At 41.0% G+C, this 20,080-nt stretch overlaps 1 protein-coding gene across 1 annotated transcript; it reads right to left on the bottom strand.

Moving 5' to 3' along the window:
* Positions 1–2,254: 2,254 nt before the first annotated feature.
* LOC138028280 (uncharacterized) lies at positions 2,255–9,741 on the bottom strand. The gene is made up of 4 exons (XM_068875758.1): positions 9,638–9,741; positions 5,555–5,625; positions 4,280–4,450; positions 2,255–2,388 (listed from the first exon to the last, which is right to left on the bottom strand). Exons 1-4 carry the CDS (start codon positions 9,705–9,707, stop codon positions 2,311–2,313), a joined length of 390 nt encoding a protein of 129 aa, XP_068731859.1. The 5' UTR covers positions 9,708–9,741; the 3' UTR covers positions 2,255–2,310.
* Between the last annotated feature and the right edge of the window lie 10,339 nt (positions 9,742–20,080).

Below are 20,080 nucleotides of genomic sequence, written 5' to 3'. Positions count from 1 at the left end.
TCTTCATCAACTGATGTAATATACCAGGAAAAGTATACTTGGGTGTATTAACCATAACGGAAATTTATTGCTTTGAATTAAGCACAAAACCGCTCTGCTGCGAAGTTGGTCCTTAAACGCTCAACTCTTACCTTGATGTTCCAACCCAGTAGAACAAACGTCTTTCTTTCCTGAACTATTATATGGAAGAAGCAAATGCCAAAGGCTAATTTACACATGTCTCACCAACACCTGTGAAACACAAACAAGAAAAAGGTGAGCTCACCAGTTTACGAGTACATGAATGAAGCACTATTAAGTCTTAACCGAATCAAACCCAGGTTAATTAAATATAACGTGCGGGGTTTGTTTCCCTTGGATTTCGTAAAAACTAGTTTCCTGTTTAAAAAATTCTGAAAGAAGTTAAGTGGGCCATTTCCGCGTCGCTGTTTGTCTCAGTTTCGAATTGAGTCTTGGTGCTCAACTATTGAAAGGGAAATGAGTTTGATTTGCATAAAAACGCGCAACTCATTTCCATTTGAATGGTTGAACACCAGAACTCGCTTTGAAACCGAGGCATGCAGCAACTCAAAAATGGGCTTTTGGGGGCGAGCATTGACGCGAGGAGAGACTGGGGAGAGAGGGTCTCTTTGGGCCAGTCTTTTCTCATGTTCTTTCTTCTTCCCAACATTTTGCACCTTTTTGCAGCCTGAAACCTCTGGAAATGGCTATTAAAAGTTAAATATGATAGGACGAGGAACATGTAGCATAAGAATAACCAAAAAGCAAAGAACTTACTATGATTCTAAAATGTGTCAGCACTGAGTTCACCAAAAGCTCTTTCAACTTTAGCTCTGAGTCCCTTAGGTGACTCATTCGTCACTTTAACACTGTTCTGCAGAGTTAGTTGGCATGGAACTCAGACACAGCGGAAGTCTTCGAGTACTTCCACTTCGATTCCCGGCTGAAAAGGTAATTGATGAGCATTTCCATGGCTAACAGCCAGGAAGCGGCAAGATGGAAATTCCTGAAAACGAAATGTAAAGAAAATGAAAACCAAAAAATACCCATTACCTCTGTTCTCATCAAAGAGTTCAGAGTTCAGTCTTGACGACGTACACAAGCTGAAAAAAAAACTATGCATGAGCCATGCATAAAATGAATGGCTTGTGCTACAGACAGTAAGGAGACGAGAAAATCATGGAGCCTTTTAAAACGCAATGAAAAGTTAAATGTTGCAATTCCTTTGGGGGTCTTCTACCCGCAAGGAATAGTTACATAAGAGCTCTACAAACGGTTGCCCTCTTACTTGCCTTCCTTCTCACCAAATTAAGCAGTTAAGGTAGATTTGACACAAAAATGACAGTTGACAAGCATGTCAATCACTAACGAAAAATCAAAGTAGACACCAAGTCAAGCTAACAAAAGCATGTGAACCCAAAATAATTTTTTTTTTTTTTTGCTTCGCGAAGAGATTAGTGTCTATAGATGAAAGAGTTTGTCAGCTTCTGTTTGACATGTGTCGCCCTTGCCAAGCCCACTTTAAGGCAAAACCGTTGTTTAACACGAACTCTAACTTGAGCAAAACAAAATAAAACAATACCAAAAACTCATTTTGTTTGCCATTTATTTTGCAGTTTTACTGGGGTGAGAGGGTCCTGTCATGACATTTGGAGGCAGTACCCCACTGTTGTTCGCTGCAGCACCTTTCCAAGCGCAAATTTTAAATTTTAGACTACACCTTTCCTCAATCAAATTGCAGCCTTACAGGTCATCACGAAAAACTTCTCCTCTTACTTTCTAGTAGTCACACAATGCTACTTCTGTTACGACCAAATCCTACTGCGTAGCAAACTCAGAGGGTGCATTTTGTAACCAAACTAACGGCTTGTTAGGACATCGAAAAGATTGCTGCATGACGACTCAAGACTGGTTGAAATTTGACCAATCAGTAAAGAAACACCCCTAATCCTCAAGGCTTTACTTAAGTCGGTTTACTTAAGTTAGGAGGCAGTGTGCTTATGGCACTTGCCTTGAGATTCGGAGATCCCGGGTTGACCCGCTCTGACCACTGGTTGAATTTGTTCGTGGTAGTCCCTGGTTCACCTTCCGGTCGCACTTGTAAATAGCTGACTGATTTGCCTCCGGCCAATTGGGACAGTTGTTGTTGTTGTTGTTGTTCTGTTCTGTCGTTTCGTTGTGTTTCATTGGCCCTGAAAAGCCCCTATGGCAATATGTATTGTATTGTATTGTATTGTATTAAGTCTCACCTTTCGCTGTAGCTCATTTCTCGGGCGAATCTCAGGAAGGAGTACGTGGGGTCCGACCCAGTCAATAACATGAAAACAAGAGGCGTGATGGTGGGTCCCACATAAGCATAAAGTGATTAGAGAGTTCTTTGATACGAGCCTATAGAAACAACGGTAGGCAGTTAATAAGCCAATCAAAGGCAAGTGCATCCACCTGCCTCAGAGCGCTGGACAATACGCTGTTGTGACGTCAAGGTAGCATGTGGTATGTTCAACTTTCAACTAAACATTTTTTCAATAAACCACTTTCAACTTTTTAACTAGCCACTGAGTGTTAAAAGGCAAAAATCAAACCAAACAAAGCCTGTACAAGACTGCAGATAAGTCTTGAGAATAAGAGACAGAGATGAAGATTAGGGAAGGGAGGGTAAAAAAACTGTCTTCCTTCTTCTCCAGACCCCCAATATTGCTCTCCGGTGTTATTAAGGTGGTTCAAACCAGTTTCAACGCTTCCAGGTGATGCTCTTATTAGAAGGATCGGCACCACAACGTTGTATCATGTATTAGCAATATTGTGGTACCAAATGAAACACGAATCATTGCTGAGCAAGATACAGTCATTTTTGTGATGTAATATGTCACCGTGGCAACGAGCAAGCCCTGTAAAAACACCCTTTATTTTGTCTTTAGTTGCTTATATCTCAAAAACGAACACGGTGACCCCCATTTTTTATTTCTGAAAAGTAATCAGAAGGGCAAGATGAAACTTTCTGCAAAGTGTAAAAAACTTCTACCCTTAATTCTGTGATTTTTTAAAGTGGCTCTGAATCCGCTGGACAGAATTTTTTAAAACTTTGCCGGAAGTTTCATCGTGGCCTTCTAATCTTTTTTCAGCAATAAAAAAGGGAGGTTATAAATTTATTTTTTTAGATATGAGCAACTAAATCCAAAATATAGGGTGTTTTTGCTGGGCTTTCCCGTTGCCAAGGTAACTTATTACATCACAATAATGATCACATCTTGTTTGGAAATAAACGGTGTTTCATATGGTACCATACGTGATACAGTTTTGTAGCGTCATTCGATGTGTCTTCTAAGTGTTGAAACCCTTTCAAGCCTCCTTAAAGTGCCCCTGTTACCAAAAAATCAATTCATGTTTTTCTTTGGATTTCAAAACTATGTTAACAAAACACTAAGTGACCCACGTTTTAAGCCTCGATTTCAAAAAGACACCTTTTTATTTTAACTGTAATTTTCCTATTTAATGGTCCGCCATTACTAACATTTATGTTCTTGAGAGAGCTGGATCGAGGAGAAAATGACGTCAAAGGCTCACTAGTTTAAGAATGCAATACGTGTGTACGCCGCAGAATTAATATGCAGCACGGGGGTTTTGGCCTTTCAGACTTTTAAACTCACGCTTTGCATATATAATAAGTTGCGTTCACACGCTGAAATTTTAAGCTAGTGAGCCTCTGACGTCACTTTTCCCTGGATCCAACCGTCTGAGGTCCAATCGGTCAGTTTTGAATGTGAGTAACGGCGCTCCGTGAAATCCAAAACTTACATTCAAAGTAAACGGCCTTTGGATAAAAATCAAAGCTTAAAATTTTGCCAGTCAGGTGTTAAGCAAACACACTTGCAAAATCTGAAGGAAAAAAGGAAGTGGTCTTGTTGATCACAGGGGCACTTTAAGATTTGCGCAAGACAATATTGTGCACAAATAACCCTACGTTCTTTAGGCAGCAGAAGGAACGAATAAACCGGAAGGTGCAGCTTTTAATGTTTGGAATGCCAGCATTACACAGATCGGCAGATTTTAGATCATCATTTCCACCAAAATTCATGGCCTGGATTAATTAATTAATTATTCATAATAAATAGCCCGGCATTAACAGTGATGTCCCACTTCTTACTGGAATGACTGGCAAGGCTCTTATGTGATTGTGCGGGAAAATAATTGTTTGGTCTGTGAATTAGCACGGTAAAAAATAAATAGAAAATGTACCGTTACAGTTATAGGTTTAAGACACAAGCGACAGTAACATTACCTTCTCTTCTGTGAAAGCCTTCACAAACACCACGCTCTGAAAACTTGTCAGACACTCGCCAAAACTGACTTGCAGACCTTCAACTTCCTCAGCTGCTTCTGTACTTTCGCTTGTTGCTCTTGTACGGCCATCACCTAAGCTTTCAGAAAGTAATGAAGGGTTTGGGCAAACCTACGAGATCAAAAGCAGAGAATAGGTCATTACTTTATAGACGTCCCTCATGCTCTGCCCCAAGTGGTACAGTATTTCAATGCCTTTCCCATATCTTGTAAAGAGTGCTCATCTAAGTGATCTGATGTCTCTTGTCATCTCCCTTTTTTACTTCTATTCATGTCAGCTCGTGTTTTGCAACCACTTTGAAATAGCGCCAGAATTGTCATATAATTTTCCGAAACTGAAAGAGGGCAAGCAATACCCCCTTCCCTGGCTCATCTAACCCCTGTTTTTTACCCAAACAAGCACAAATAATCCACCCGTGTCTCAGCATTGTTTGGAAAACATGATAAAACTCAATTCACAAGAAAGAGTAATTTTTTTTCTTAACCCTTTCACTCCCAAGAGTGCCACTTATAGATTTTACTCTGTCTAACGCCAAACGATTTTACTCGTCAATGGGGAACCCCACGGGGAGGGAAAGGGTTAAATAACATTGAGTTGAACATTATCTCAACAATTTTTGTCTGGGATTGGAGGTTATTTTCCAGGCTATTTTGCAGATCAGGGGCCGGTTGTTCAAAAGCCAATTAACTCTAATCCCAGATTAAAAATTAACCAAGGAGTTTATTTCTCTGCTCCCAAATGCTGTTCAACGCTGATATTCGGCAAAAATTTACATTAGAATAAGTTTACCTTGAAAAACAAAGAGAAGCGAAAGAAACTGTCACCAAAAAATTTGAAAACATGAAACAAAAGTTAATGCTAATCCTGGATTAAGTTAATCAGCTTTCGAACAACCGGGCCCAGGTAAAGTAATGGAGTATAGGCCACTTTAAATATATTAAAATTTAGCTTGAAAGAGAAGTTTAGAGGACAAAGACAAAGGAAAGTGGATGATATGCTAATCATCTTTCACATTCATTGCAAGTTGTTCCTATTGTTTTTGTCCTCTCTGCTTCACTATCAAGCTGAATATTGATATTTCGAAAATGGCCTATTTCAGACAACTTTGCTGAAGACTATGAGGGTAGGATCCCTTCATTACTGAAACAATATCCTCCAAAACAGCAGCAAGAACAACAATAACCATTACCAAAAACAAACACATGAACATCATACCTCTATCAATCCTATCTTAACAATGACAGGCTCGCTGACTATTTCCTCCTTCAAGCCAGCTGAAGCTAGTCCTAAAGGAAAAAGGCACAACATTAGAATAACAAAGAAACCGATAAAATGCTAAAATACAGATGCAGTATTGGTCAATCAGACACAGACAATGACATTACCCAATCACAGAGCGAGAAAGCCCTCACATGCAAAAAACTGCCAGTTTTGTCTACTTCCAATTCTTGGTTTACACTCACGTGATTAGGCGGCCATGTTGGTGTACTAAACAAAAGCAAAATGTCGCTCGCGTTTTGCATAATATATAATAGAGCCAAATTCCCAAAAGACATTTTTGTAATTGATCTGTACATCAACATGGCTGCCATGAAGTCTGGTGCAAGCCAAGGATTGCTCCAAAGAAAGGCACTAAGAGTGAGGTGCATCAGTTTTTAAAGATAATGAAGAACAGAAATATCAAATAGACGTTTCCTTGAAATGTGATTTAAGACCCTTTTAAGTACACTTGTGTAATACCACTTGAGTTTCAATCGAGTATCGTAAAACCAAAACCAAAGTAATTGCTTTGGCCAACAAAAAGGGCAGAGACCATCCAGTAAACCAATCAAAACTCGAAGTAATTACACGTAGCTGACACAAAGCACGGGAAAATGTGCACGCACGAGCCAGGATGGGTTTTGGTTTCACTTCTGATTGGTTGAAAAAATGGTGTGAGAACTTTGAACCAATCACTGAGTGAAGTAGTGCAAAACCAAAGCAATTCCCTAATTACTTTTGACACTCAATTAAAAACCACTTCAACTCAACGGTAACAGCAGTAAGTGATAAATGCCATCACTTTCTAACATGTGTTCTTTTGCTCCCTGCTCTTGCAGCACTGGGTAATCTAACCATAACATCATTACATCCCTCTCCTCCTTGGATAAGGATTAACTAGAAGTATTGCGCGGGGGTAAAGTCTCTTAAATAAAGAAACGAAGTTCTTTGAACGCGCAGTTAAAAGTTTTTAAGTTCAGTTCAAGCTCAAAGCTCTTCAATCAGTCTCTTGGGTTTTGATATTATTGGGTTGGATCTTCCAGAAACTGACTGGGGCAACTTGTCAGGTTTCTCTTCACCACTGTGATGAGTGGTAACAGGAACATCCTCCTGTAAATCAGACAGGACAGGTTCCTTGTGCGAACCGTAAGGCAAACAATGAAACATTGACATGTTCCATGTGATGGTGGCCTCACCAACCCTCTTAGCAGAGATCAAGGAGCCTTTCTTATCTGCAACAAGCAGAGGGTGCAGATTTAAGCGGGTTGAAAGCTTGTTGGTCTTGGTCTGTCTCACAAGAACGATGTCACCAACTTTGAGGCTTCTACCCCTCAAATACCCTAGATAGAACCCTGGTTGTAATCGTAGTCACCATCTTGCAATGCATAATGGAAGGTTAGGGTTCTGCCAGATGTGGCCAAGTGGCTTGTGATGTTAGGACTTGGAAGGGTGTGCCTCACATGTAAATGCGTTCTGTTTGCGAATAACAAGTCTCAACGTTGCTGAGAATGCAGCTACCATATGCGATAGGTCAGTCACCTTGGGTGAGTATTGCACCAAGGCCAATTAACTAAGATCTTAGTGGTTTTGTCTGGCCAGAAGTAAGGCATTGCTGTTTCTGAGAGGGCTTTCTTGACGTTTTTGAATGCTTCTGCTTGCCGTGCGTCCCATGACCAGGTTGTTTGGCTTCTTGTCAGCCTGCGTAGATGCTTGGTCAATGTTGCAAATCCTTTGATGAATCGGGAACTGTATGGAGCCATGTTAAAAAATAAGCGGAGCTCACTTTGGTTTCTGAGTTCGACTGCCTCTTGAGGTGCTTGCACTTTGATGTGGGCTGGGCCTATACCATCTTTGCAGATGTGGCAAAAGAACCCAATGCTGAGTTTGTTAAACTCACTGTTCTGTGGTTTGAGAATAAGGCCTGATTCGTGTAGCGTTTTGTAGTCGGCTCCTGTTTCCATAAGTTTGTAAGGGCCTGTTCACATGGAAGTAGGGGACCCCAGGTAGGTGAGGTACCCCACCCTCCCGTAGTTAAAACAAGTGAGCCTTCAGGTGCAATATTAAAAGCCCGGGGTGACATTTCTAAATATTCAAACTAAAGATAAATGCCCAAATGAACATCACACCAGTCAGGAGGGGTACCCCACCTTCAGCATTCATATGGAGAAAACTCACCCCACCTAAGCGAGTTACCTGGCCTAGTTAACCAGGCAACCTGCCTCACTGAGGTACCCCACCCCTCAGTTGAACACAATCAAGAAAAAAGGAAAATTGTATAGAGAGATTGGTTACCCCACCGAGGGGAGTACCACCGTTAGGACTTGGAAGGGTGTGCCTCACATGTAAATGCGTTCTGTTTGCGAATAACAAGTCTCAACGTTGCTGAGAATGCAGCTACCATATGCGATAGGTCAGTCACCTTGGGTGAGTATTGCACCAAGGCCAATTAACTAAGATCTTAGTGGTTTTGTCTGGCCAGAAGTAAGGCATTGCTGTTTCTGAGAGGGCTTTCTTGACGTTTTTGAATGCTTCTGCTTGCCGTGCGTCCCATGACCAGGTTGTTTGGCTTCTTGTCAGCCTGCGTAGATGCTTGGTCAATGTTGCAAATCCTTTGATGAATCGGGAACTGTATGGAGCCATGTTAAAAAATAAGCGGAGCTCACTTTGGTTTCTGAGTTCGACTGCCTCTTGAGGTGCTTGCACTTTGATGTGGGCTGGGCCTATACCATCTTTGCAGATGTGGCAAAAGAACCCAATGCTGAGTTTGTTAAACTCACTGTTCTGTGGTTTGAGAATAAGGCCTGATTCGTGTAGCGTTTTGTAGTCGGCTCCTGTTTCCATAAGTTTGTAAGGGCCTGTTCACATGGAAGTAGGGGACCCCAGGTAGGTGAGGTACCCCACCCTCCCGTAGTTAAAACAAGTGAGCCTTCAGGTGCAATATTAAAAGCCCGGGGTGACATTTCTAAATATTCAAACTAAAGATAAATGCCCAAATGAACATCACACCAGTCAGGAGGGGTACCCCACCTTCAGCATTCATATGGAGAAAACTCACCCCACCTAAGCGAGTTACCTGGCCTAGTTAACCAGACAACCTGCCTCACTGAGGTACCCCACCCCTCAGTTGAACACAATCAAGAAAAAAGGAAAATTGTATAGAGAGATTGGTTACCCCACCGAGGGGGGGGGGGGGGGGGTACCTCACCCACCCAGGGTCCCCAACCTCCATGTGAACAGGCCCTAAAAGATGTCTTGAACGACTGGACCTGCAGTATGTAGCTGAATAATTTGTATTTTTGTGCCATTCTTGCAACCAGCTGCATTGGCAAATAGATTGAAACTTTTGAGCCATATTTGCCAGCAATTTGTCATGGAACTGAATTCGCCATGAGGGTCAAATGGAGGAATTTCTTTGGTTGATCCTTGTTGCCAACGTAATAACACTTTTAATAACTCAACAGTAACAACAGTAAGAGATAAATCCCATTGCCCTCTAACGTCTGTGTTTGTTAGCTCCCTGCTCTTGGAGCACTCTAGGTAATCTAAACTTTATAGCATTACAACTTGTAAGTTTTATCAATAGTGCTCCTTTCCCAGTAATATTTAGGTGAGAAAAAAAGGAACCAGTCATCCAAGAACTATATATCCATGTCCTTATAAAATCACCGGCTCCAAAACAAAATGGGCTTTTTTTAACCAAGCTCAATCTAGCTAATTTAAAGACAAAGTACAAAATCTTTGAGAATTAGTTTCCAGGAAGCTGAAGTAAATGGCCTTCTTGATGAAGCCACATAAAACTTCACAAAAGATAAAAAAAACATTAAAAGTGAAAAAAAATAGGAAGAATGTTTTAAGAATTTTTAAGACCTTCAGGGTAGTTACCAGAGTTACAAAATCACGATCCACCTAGATTTAAGTGATTACTAAAACAACTCAAACTGATTGAAACAAGTGCAAAAACATCACAGGCCTGGGAATTAGACAGACAAGCCACGATCCTCAGAATACTCCTTCCTCCCTTTATAGAGCTAAGCTTACCGAGCCAAGTTGATGAACACCAAGTTGGTGAAATTTGTGAGAAGGATCTAAAGCCTCTTGTCCAGGTCATATGCCTTCTTGCTGTTTTCAATGCAGGAATTGAACAACTGCCAAAAACAAAAACATGTTTAAGTCAGAAAAAAATAATGTTTCAAGTTTTTGTATGATACTCAGAAATGTGACCACTTGAATGACACTTCAGCAAATGCCAGGGACAAAGTATGATCACAAAAACAGTAGTACAAGAATACATAGAGTAATAAATAACTAAAAAGCCAAAACAAAAAGCTCTCTATTGATTAAAATCTTGTCTTTCTCCAACATAAAATATGATTGCAATAACACAACTGATAAGTACAAAGAAACTATGTTACTAATAAAACTTGCTAAGTGTTATATATTTCAGAGATGTTATCAATGATAACATAAAAGATTAAATTAAGGCAAATAAAGAAAGAAGAGGAGACCATGGAAAGGTATAATTATGAGAAAAATGATTGCTAGTACAGAGCCCTGAGAAGAGTAAGGTTTTGTAGAAGATATGTGTATTTCCAGTAGTCAATTTGGAGTCGGCCGGTGGATGAAATCCTAGTTTGACCATTCAAATGAAAGCTACTGAGCAGTACTTTCCTGTGATGCTTTTCAATTTAATGTACAAGGTACCGGTAGTTCTAACTTTTGAGTCTGTGGGTGGAATCTTAAAATGTGACCATTCAAATGAAAGTTACTGGAGAGTATGTTCCTGTGTTGCCAATTATATTCTAGAAAGATATTTGTTGCTACCTGTTTGAAGTACTTGATACATGGAGTTGATTTCAGCCATGCTCGCTACCACATAGCACATGATGATGACAGATTCACAAGTGGTACATGAAGGTCCTTTTCATGCACAATTGTGATCTTCTCCTCAGTTATTTCTGCCTCTTTTAACCAAATACTGATTACTCCTGAAGTGACTTGTAAACAAACCAATAATTTTTAATTATTAATATTTCCAAAATATCTATCTATCAAGGATTACTCTTTGGGTGAATTGTGAAACCAGTGCAAACATTTTTCAAATGGGGGTTCTGGAGAGTGGATGGATGGGATATAAAGCTAAAAAATCAATATCAACTTCCAGGCCAAGTTCCTCTTTAGAAGCATGGTTGGTGCTAACCATTGGTTAAGTAATTATCAAATCTCTCAATTCACATGGTATTTAAAATGTTAAGCAATAAGCAAACTTTGAGCTACCTAGCCCTTGTTAACTAAAGGCAAATTGACCCCCCGACCTGGATTCAAAGGCTTCCGAAAAGAAGGAGTTTCATTTGCTTTCACACCACTGCCCAAGGGAACGGCTCAGCGTCACCACTCAACCATGCAATTGGCACTTGAGTACACTGTTAGCATGTCCTTTTAGAGTCTTTTCCGTGTAGTCTTCAGTTGGTAACTCTTAAATGATTAGATGTTAGACGTTGCAATATTACAGCAGCCAGGGAACAACACACAGACTTTACGCGCCAGTTGGGTTATAACTTCACCTTAACTAACAACCTCCCCCTAATTTGTACTGGCAAGAGGGGGATGGGATTACAGTCTTAAACAAGAATAATTATTTTAAAATATTGAAGGGCCACAGCCAGGGTGAAACATAGTTGAAATTTAAAAAACGATCTCTGGCTAAAATGATTAAAGACTACGGGGAAACTGGCAGAGCTTTTAATACCCGAAAAAAAGAGCATTTGAGAAACACCAAAACTGCGGCCAAAGGTTCTAGAATTGCTAATCACGCCTGGTCCAACAACCACGCCATTGACTTTGAAAACGCGTCAGTTATTGACAAAGGCACTTTTAGAACAAGAAAAACATTAGAAGCGTGGCCCATACCAGAGTGACACCAAACGCAGATAACAATTCTTGCCCGTTACCTGGGCAATACAACATTCTTTTGAACAAACATTCATAACCATTTACATTTTTATTTCGCAATTCACGCTTCTTATTCAAATTTTCTCATCGCTTTCTTATCATTGATTTTACCCGTCGAAGACTGCAGTTCGGGCAGTCGAAAGCTCATAGTTTTTAATCATTTTAGCCAGAGCTCGTTTTTTAAATTTCAACTAAGAAGAATTATTGTTGCTCTGGGGGTGCATGGATGGCCTCAGTGGTGAAAGCACTCGCCTCCCACCAATGCAGCCCGGGTTTGATTCCCAGACTCAGCATCACATGTGGGTAGAGTTTGTTGGTTTTCTTCTCTGCTCTGAAAGGTTTTTCTCCAGATATTCCAGTTTTCACCTCCCCTGAAAAACCAAACTTTCATCTGATTTGCATTGATTCATTCATTTCAATTTACAGTGTCCCCAATTAGTGCTCCAGCACTAGACGATTAGACACTTAAATGAAGTCCTTTCTTTTCCTTTATCACCTTATTTTAAGGTTTTCAGGATCCTGGCTTCCATAGCTTTCCGCTAGTTATTGTTGGAGTTCATTTGTACGAGCAGCTGATTTCTCTGATCTTCAAGGTCAGGTCTCTCAAGATGTACATCACTACAAAAGGAGAGGAAAAAGCTCTGTGTATACTAAAAAATGAATTGTATTGATGATTACAATAATACTGAAAACAAGGATGATGCAATGACTAAGCTGAAGAAACTGATGGTGATGATGAAGATGATGAAGATGATAATGATGTAACCTCCGCCCTAACAACCTTTGCTGAAAATCTTTCTGGCAAAGAGTATGACATGAGTATCTCGCAAAGAAAAGTTAGTCCTATTGTATTTTACCTTGAACTTCTCTGCAAAACCAGTTCACATATATAAATACCACAATAAGAAGATATAACGAAGAGACAAAATTCTCTGTTACTCCGAGTTTCGTGCTCACGCACTCATCAGACAGTATTTAAAAGGACATGTAATTAAATATTGTCTGATGAGTGCGTGAGCACGAAACTCGGAGTAACAGAGAATTTTGTCTCTTCGTTATATCTTCTTATTCAAAGCTCTACACTTAAAAAGTGTATTGAGCACTGTTTAATGGCATTAGCCACTTTATTACACGTATAAATACCACAATATAAAAGAATCAAAACACAGGCATACTTCCTCTGAAAAGTGGAGAGTGAGGCTGTATCGACGGGCAGTTCAACAGTGGGGAGGAGAATTATCCCCGAGGTTACTGAATAGCTCAAGAATGGAAGTCTGAACCAAGGATTGCTCTAAAAAAAAAAAAAGACGTTTTCAAATTGTTCTTCTGTAAAGGCACTCACTCAAATGGTCTGGGAACCCGTATTGCTTATATCTCTCTACGAGGGGTCCAGAGAACCACATCTCCCTGTTAGATAGAGATAGATAGATAGATAGATAGATAGTTTATTCACCTTAAAAACTTGCAGCCAAAAGCTGAATTGCGGTAAGGCTTACAAATACAAAATTTACAACTGCGCTTAACTACAAACTAATTATAGGACTTATACTACATAAAAATTGTTAAAGAATCACACATTAAAAGCATGCGTCAAATTCCTATTTACAATAAGAAACAAATTTATATCTAGTTCTCAGCTACTATGAACAAAACTTAAAAGAAAACTATTCTTGCATCTTTCAGTTTTACATTTCGGACGAATAAATGTTCTTTTTTCTCTCAGATAGTAGCTTGGTTGGTATCTACTTGGAAGTAGTTTGTGAAGACTGTGAGATTGATTTGCACATATTTCATCGAACAACTTTGCTGCAATTGACGCTCTTCTATCATACAGTGTTGGAAGTCCAGACAGCTCTAGAGCCTTAGCATACGATAGTTCGGGGTAAATAATCTTAATAGCGCGTTTTTGAAGTCTTTCTAGGTCTTCGCTTAGATAACTTGGTAGAGCGCGATGAAAAACTGGGCTGCCGTACTCCAGAATAGAGCGAATGCATGTAATGTAAAATAGAAGAAGCTCTCTTGTGGCTACATGCGATTTCTTAAGCTGTCTAAGAAAATATAATCTTGTTGAAACTTTCCTAACTAGTTCTGACACATGGACATTCCATTTTAAATCACTGCTTATATTGAGTCCTAATAATTTCACACTGTTCACAGTCTCTAGGGTCTGACGGTTCACCCAAATAGGGTCAAACTCTGGTTCGTTTTTTGCAAAGCTAATCCTAAGCTCTTTGCATTTTCTTTCGTTTAACTGAAAACCGTCATTCCTTGCTTGAATAGCAAGATCGTCTACCATTTGCTGAATACAGCTCTTTTGCCCTTTAGTTATTACCTCAGAGATTGTGGTATCATCCACATATTTCCACATCTCTGCCTCTCCTGCTTTCAAATCATTAATCATTATTAAGAATAACCACGGCCCAAGCTTTGTCCCCTGTGGAACACCGGCCGGAATGTAACGCCATTCGGAGAAGCAGTCTTGGGCGAGTTTAACTCTCTGTCTCCTATCCGATAGAAAGTCAACAATCCAGCATAATATGGGGTTCGGAATATCGTAATCTGAAAGTTTACGCACTAAGATATTATGGTCAATAAGATCGAACGCCTTACGGAAATCAAATAAAACCGCTCTAATCGCGGCCGAGTTCCCATCAGAGCTGACGTGCCAGTTATGGATCATGCTGACAAGGGCGTGCGTAGTGCATGATTTAGGTATTGTCCCATATTGCCTTTTGTCGATTTTTTTAAGCACGGCGGGCATCACAAAGTCATGAACAACATAATCTTCTGCAAACTTTGAAAGAATAGGCGTGAGGGAGATAGGGCGAAGGTGCTTGTTGACGTCTTGGATAGGTCTTTGTTTGGGGACAGGGACAATATCTGCCTCTTTCCAAGATAAAGGCAACCGGCCTTCGCGAAAGGAAGAATTCATGATATCCATGATGGGTGGCGCCAAAAGATCTGCATTCTCCTTTAGAAGCCATCCGGGAATACCGTCCGGTCCTTGTGCCTTGGCTGGATTAATAGAGCATAACTTTCTAAAGATAGAAAACTCTGATAGCGGTGGAAAATCATCATTCATAGTTCTGCTCGAAGACACAAAGGCGTCCCCTCTAAATGGATTGTGGGTAAGCGGTACAAAGACCTCCATTGGGGCTAGGAAAGTTGTGTTAATGTGGTTTGCAAGATCATCTGCTGATAGACCACGAGCACCTTCTAAGTGATGAACGGACTTTAAAATATTATCACGTGACCCAGAGGGCCCTTCCATTCCGCTGAGTCTCTTGATTTCGCCCCACCACTTAGCTGGGGAACACCCCTTTAGGTGTTGCACTTTACATTCGTAGTACTTCGCGCGGCATCTTTTGCGTTCTCGGTTAACAAGGTTTCTCAGGTGGTTAAACTCCGCTCGGTCTCCTCGGCCTAGGGCCTTTTGTCGCTTTCGAATCAAGTCCTTAAGAGTGGAATTAATCCAAGGTGGTTCCGTTCGATGAACAATTTTAGGCTTCATCGGCAAAACGAAATCAAGGCCAGTTTTGATGATCTTTTGTAACATCGACACCTTTTCTTCGCAAGTTGTTATAGCTCTGATCACCGCAGTAACATCGACTTCATTGAGATACGTTCGCATTGCAAGACGGTTACTAGGTCGTAGGTCCCTTGAAATAACAGTATGCATTGATTGCGATGTCTTAGCCCTTTGCTTTGGCTGTACTTCAACTGAGCTATGATCTGAAAGACCAAAAGCGGGACGTTCAACCGGAGTGTCGTAGTAATCCTGAAGGTTGGTGAGAATTAGGTAAGTATTAACCCTCCAGGGAAATGTTGTTTCTCCTACATCCCTATCTGACTGATAGTCACAATACTGGTGCAGATTTATACAGCAAAACTGCCAATTAAAAGGGAAAAGCCAGAATATCATAACGTAAATATTTAATAAATCCAAATGAGATTTGATGCAAGCTCCACAGCTACATGCTCTAAGCTGAAATAAAAACCAAACACAGGCGAACGACTGTGAGATATAATTCCTTGTGATGTAACAAAGCACACTAGAACTATACGAGAAACAAGTGTTCAATGACTGAGCAGCATTGCCTATGCAAAGGCAGTCATGTCAAAGTCAAAGTGATGCTATTACCTATAACATAACCAAATGCATGGGAGGTCTGGCAAAAGAGAGTCAAGAATCGTACAATTTAACTGAAATCATGACAAATTAATGCAAATCAAATCAAATGTTGGTTTTTGAGGAGAAGGAAAACCCCAGTACCTGGATAAAAACCGCTCGGAGCGGCGTAGAGAACCAACAAACTCAACCTTCATATGATGCCAAGTCTGGGAATCGAACCCAGGACTCACTGGTTGGAGGCAAGTGCTCTCTCCACCATGCCAGCTCTGCACCCATAAAAAGCACTCAAAGGTCTGTGCAGACGCCCAATCTGCAGCTTTTAGGATGAGATTAACTGCCAGTCCCCCAGCAGCAGCTGCAGATGTTGAGGAACCTTGGGTTGAATGACCAGAATATCCAAATTCAATTCCTGCCATCCATAAGGGTCTTATCAACCACCGAGAGACTGATTGGCTTGAGATGGCTTTGTGTCCAGGAGAAATAAAGCACACAAGTAGCTGAAAGGATTTACACAAGTCCCTTCTCCTTTCTACATATGCAGCAAGGGTACATGTACAAACCACGCAGATCTTGGCAGATCTTGGAAAGAAGGCCATGCAGAGTGACCAGGTCTGGAGGTTTTGACATTTGTGGCGAGCAAGAACTCCCAGGAATTCTCTCAAGTCCAATGCACACAGTTTGTGGGTTCTGGATGCTGAAGTTAATGCCAACAAAAAAGAATGGTCTTGTAGGATAACTGCCTCAATTTAAGTCACTGCAGAGGTTCCATTTCTTCCAAAAATGACAGGGCAGTGCCCACTTTCCCAGTGGACAACAGGGAGACTCCCTAGCTGCATAGGGCCAATAGGGTTGTGAGTCTAAGAGATAGTGGACTTGTAAAGGGCAATAGTTCTGCACTTCAAGTTCTTTTGTGTAACAAGAGATGCAAGAACTTTGAGGGCATCAGCTGCAAGAGCTGAAATGGGACAGACACTACATGGAGAACACCAGCGAACCCATCCCTTCTAGGGACCTGCATACAGTTTCTGGGTTGATGTTCCCCAACATGCCAATAAGATGTCAATAACTTCCTTTGAAAAGGCTGTTGCTTTGTAATGATCCCAGAAGGGGCCATGATGAAGTGATTGCCACAGAGAGTGCTGCAGGACGAAATGGTAGGAACAACAGAGACAGGTGCTGGGGAAGCAGTAGAGGTGTATCTACAAGCATCTGAAGAAGTTCCATGAACCTTGCTTGTCTGGCCCAATTCGGTGCAAATAAAAGACAAGTTGCTTGGTCGCCTCTGATCTTCTTCAGGATTCAAGGAAGGACCACAAGGGGTGGATTAGACAGGTCCACTTACTCCAATAAAATACTTGACATGTGTACCTGTTGGTTTAAGCGGGACGCAAAGATATCCACCTCCGGTTTGTAAAATGTAAGGCAGATGGATTCGAAGATCTTCTTTTCCATTCCGTTCTGGTTTCTATCTGCCTGGAGGCTGTGTCTGAATGCCAAGAATATGAAGTGCTGCCAAAGATACTCCAGCATCCATCTAGTTCCATCCAAAGCAATATATGTGAAAATTCAACTTAGAAATTTACGGCATTCCCGCAGAAGAAGAAAATGTAGTCTTCCTTATTCTTGAAAAATTCGGGAGCCTCTCAGGACTGAGACTAAACAAGAAAAAAACCAAAGCGATATTGTTGGGATCCGAGAAAAATAAAAAAGGTCCAAGATATTAGAATTTGAGAGTTCAGCAGACACAATTAAAGTTCTAGGAACCTTTTTATCTTACAACATGGAAAGAAATTTGGAATCTAACTTCCTCACCAGAATCCAAAAAATGAAAACGAAATTAAATTTATGGCTATCAAAAGCCCTTACACTTCATGGAAAAGTACTATTACCTAAAACTCTTGGTGTTTCGCAATTAGTACACCTAGCGTCTATGCTTTCAGTCCCTGGCAGTGTCACCAGAACAGTCCAAGCACAGCTATTTTCCTTCTTGTGGAACAATAAGAAAAATAAGATTAAGAGGCAAGTCATGCAACAATCCTTTGAAAAAGGGGTAATCAAATTTGTTGATTTTTCAATTATGATCAAGCCAGTTCCAAAAGGCTCAGGTCAGGGAGCCAATGATAGTTCGAGATCCCCCAGACAGACCATGGTCTGGAATCGGAAGTGAACTGTTCGAGTTCAATGGTATTCATTACTTGCTAAGCGTGGACTATTATTCGAAGTGGATAGAAGTTGCAAAGCTAGATGACCTAACCAGTAACAATGTTATCTGTCACCTGAAGAGTCAATTTGCCAGATATGGCATTCCTGATGAACTTATCAGGGCAATGGTCCCCAGTACGTGAGTTCAGCATTCAAAGAGTTTAGCAGGAGTTACGGGTTTTTGCACACCACGTCAAGCCCCTTATATCCGCAATCCAATGGTGAAGCTGAAAGAGCTGTGCAAACCATTGAGAACCTCCTAAAGAAAGTACAAGATCCCTACAAGGCCTTACTGAATTACAGAAACACTCCCTTGGATGGAATAGGCTTGTCTCCCGCTCAAATTCTTATGGGCCGCAGACTCAAAACTTCTCTTCCAACTAATGCTGAGCTTCTAAAGCCACAGGGAGCCCCAGAAATTAAGCAGCACCTTCAGAAGATCAAAGAGAGAAGTTCTGCTACCATAAGCACTGTCGTAACGAATTGCCGCCTCTAGCCAAAGGTGATAAGGTGACTCTCCAGCAAGATAAGAAATGGGTCCAAGCAACAGTGGTCAACAAGCATCACACGCCCAGGTCATATGTCGTCCAGACACCTGAGGGTCAGAAGTACAGGAGAAATAGGAGACATCTGAACAGGAGCCAAGCATCACGGTCACTCAACAAAGAGTCAAAAGAAAATTCACGAGCTGGTCAAGCAAGTTCACCAACATGTTCCCGCACTAACCATAATGGTAGACTCCACGAAACAGGAGTGATGTCTGATCAGGGACTAAAACCAACAATGCGCAGTCGTTCCGGTCCACTGGTCAAGCAGCCTACATACCTCAAAGACTATGAACAATGAGTTTGAACATTTTTTTTTTAAAGTTTTCAAAGTTTTGTTTATGTCATGTATGCTATCACAAAATGGTGCCTAAGGCATCGTGGGTAATAAAGACCATGAGGAGTTTTTGGAAGACATCGTGAATGTCATGATAAGACATAACAGCGGCTTGGTGTGGGGGCATTATTCTGCAGTGTTGTGTAAGCCGTGGGGGCAATATTCTATCTAGGGGCTGGCTGCCAAAAGTAGAAGCCTTTGGATATCTTCAGCACCCAACCCAACTGTGGTTAAACACATTTAAATGCAATTTAAAGGAGTTGACAACTAAGAGCGCCCATTTTGCTAGTTATCAGTCGTTGGTTTGGAGGTGCATTCACAGTGGTTCCATGCATCATACTCATGGAGTTGGCTCTGGTGGTGTGAGGAGTCCTCCAGTTTGGTTTATGCGAGTTTGTTTTGGCTTTGGCCACGTTTGACCAATTTCATCTATTTATTTTTGGAAAATTGGCAGGTTAGAGGTCTTCCAATTTCACTTACTAAGCCTGCCTTTCTAATCTTGTAAACAAAAAAGAGATTCCATTAAAAACAATAAAAAATATGGGGAACGTTAGATCTAGGAGAGTCTAGGTGTCTATGGGAGTCCACATATGATTGGTCTAAAAGTAACCTGCAACCACAACTGCCTTCTCTCAATAAATGTTTGCAAGATAAAAACACAAGTGGTATTTAAAGCAAGGTTCTTATTCTCCATTGGCAAGAGTTGCAAAACAGACATGGTGGCCCCTGACTCCCAATCTCAGGGTCACTGGTTTGAGGCCAAGTGCTGTCATCGTGTTGTTTCCTTGGACAAGAAACTTTACTCCATAATGTCTCTCTTCACGCAGTTGTATAAATGGGTACCAGAAACACTTACTTCTGGGGGGTAACCCTGTGATAGACTAGCATCCAATCCAGGGGGGGAGTAACTATACTCTCAGTCACTTCACGCTATGGAATCTGGGATAAGCTCTGCATGGCCATGTGGGCCACTTGGCCTGAGAATGACTTTACCTAAGTCTATACATTATTACTAAAAGTAGTACCTTGTAAGATTCTGTTTTCCCATTCCTCCAACACAAGCAGTGCATTTCCACGAGGCTGATGAAAAATACAAGCAATCTGGGATCATAACAACAGTTATTTTGGGTAATAGTGCAGAAAAGCTCACCTTCACCTATTATGCATTATTGCTGCAAAATTGAGTGCCATACCCTATTGGGTATGGAGGGATCATGCGGAAATTCTTATGGGCGTTGTTACCAAGCTGTGGAGCCTTTCGCTCTCCTCTCACTCATGGCCTAAGTCTTGGAAGAAGGCTAATATTCACCTCCTAC

Source organism: Montipora capricornis, chromosome 13 (assembly GCF_036669925.1).
Source record: "Montipora capricornis isolate CH-2021 chromosome 13, ASM3666992v2, whole genome shotgun sequence".
NCBI classification, from domain to species: Eukaryota; Metazoa; Cnidaria; class Anthozoa; order Scleractinia; family Acroporidae; genus Montipora; species Montipora capricornis.
The sequence above is the reverse complement of the archived record's forward strand: the minus strand, read 5'-3'. Positions and strand labels throughout refer to the sequence as shown.

Excerpts from the sequence above, each read along its gene's own strand:
- LOC138028280 (XM_068875758.1), bottom strand. The coding sequence starts at position 9,707 with ATGACCTGGACAAGAGGCTTTAGATCCTTCTCACAAATTTCACCAACT. Across the intron at positions 5,626-9,637 it reads GTGTTCATCAACTTGGCTCG|GACTAGCTTCAGCTGGCTTG; the intron begins GTAAGCTTAGCT and ends TTTTTCCTTTAG. Across the intron at positions 2,389-4,279 it reads AGGCTTTCACAGAAGAGAAG|GCTCGTATCAAAGAACTCTC; the intron begins GTAATGTTACTG and ends TTGTTTCTATAG.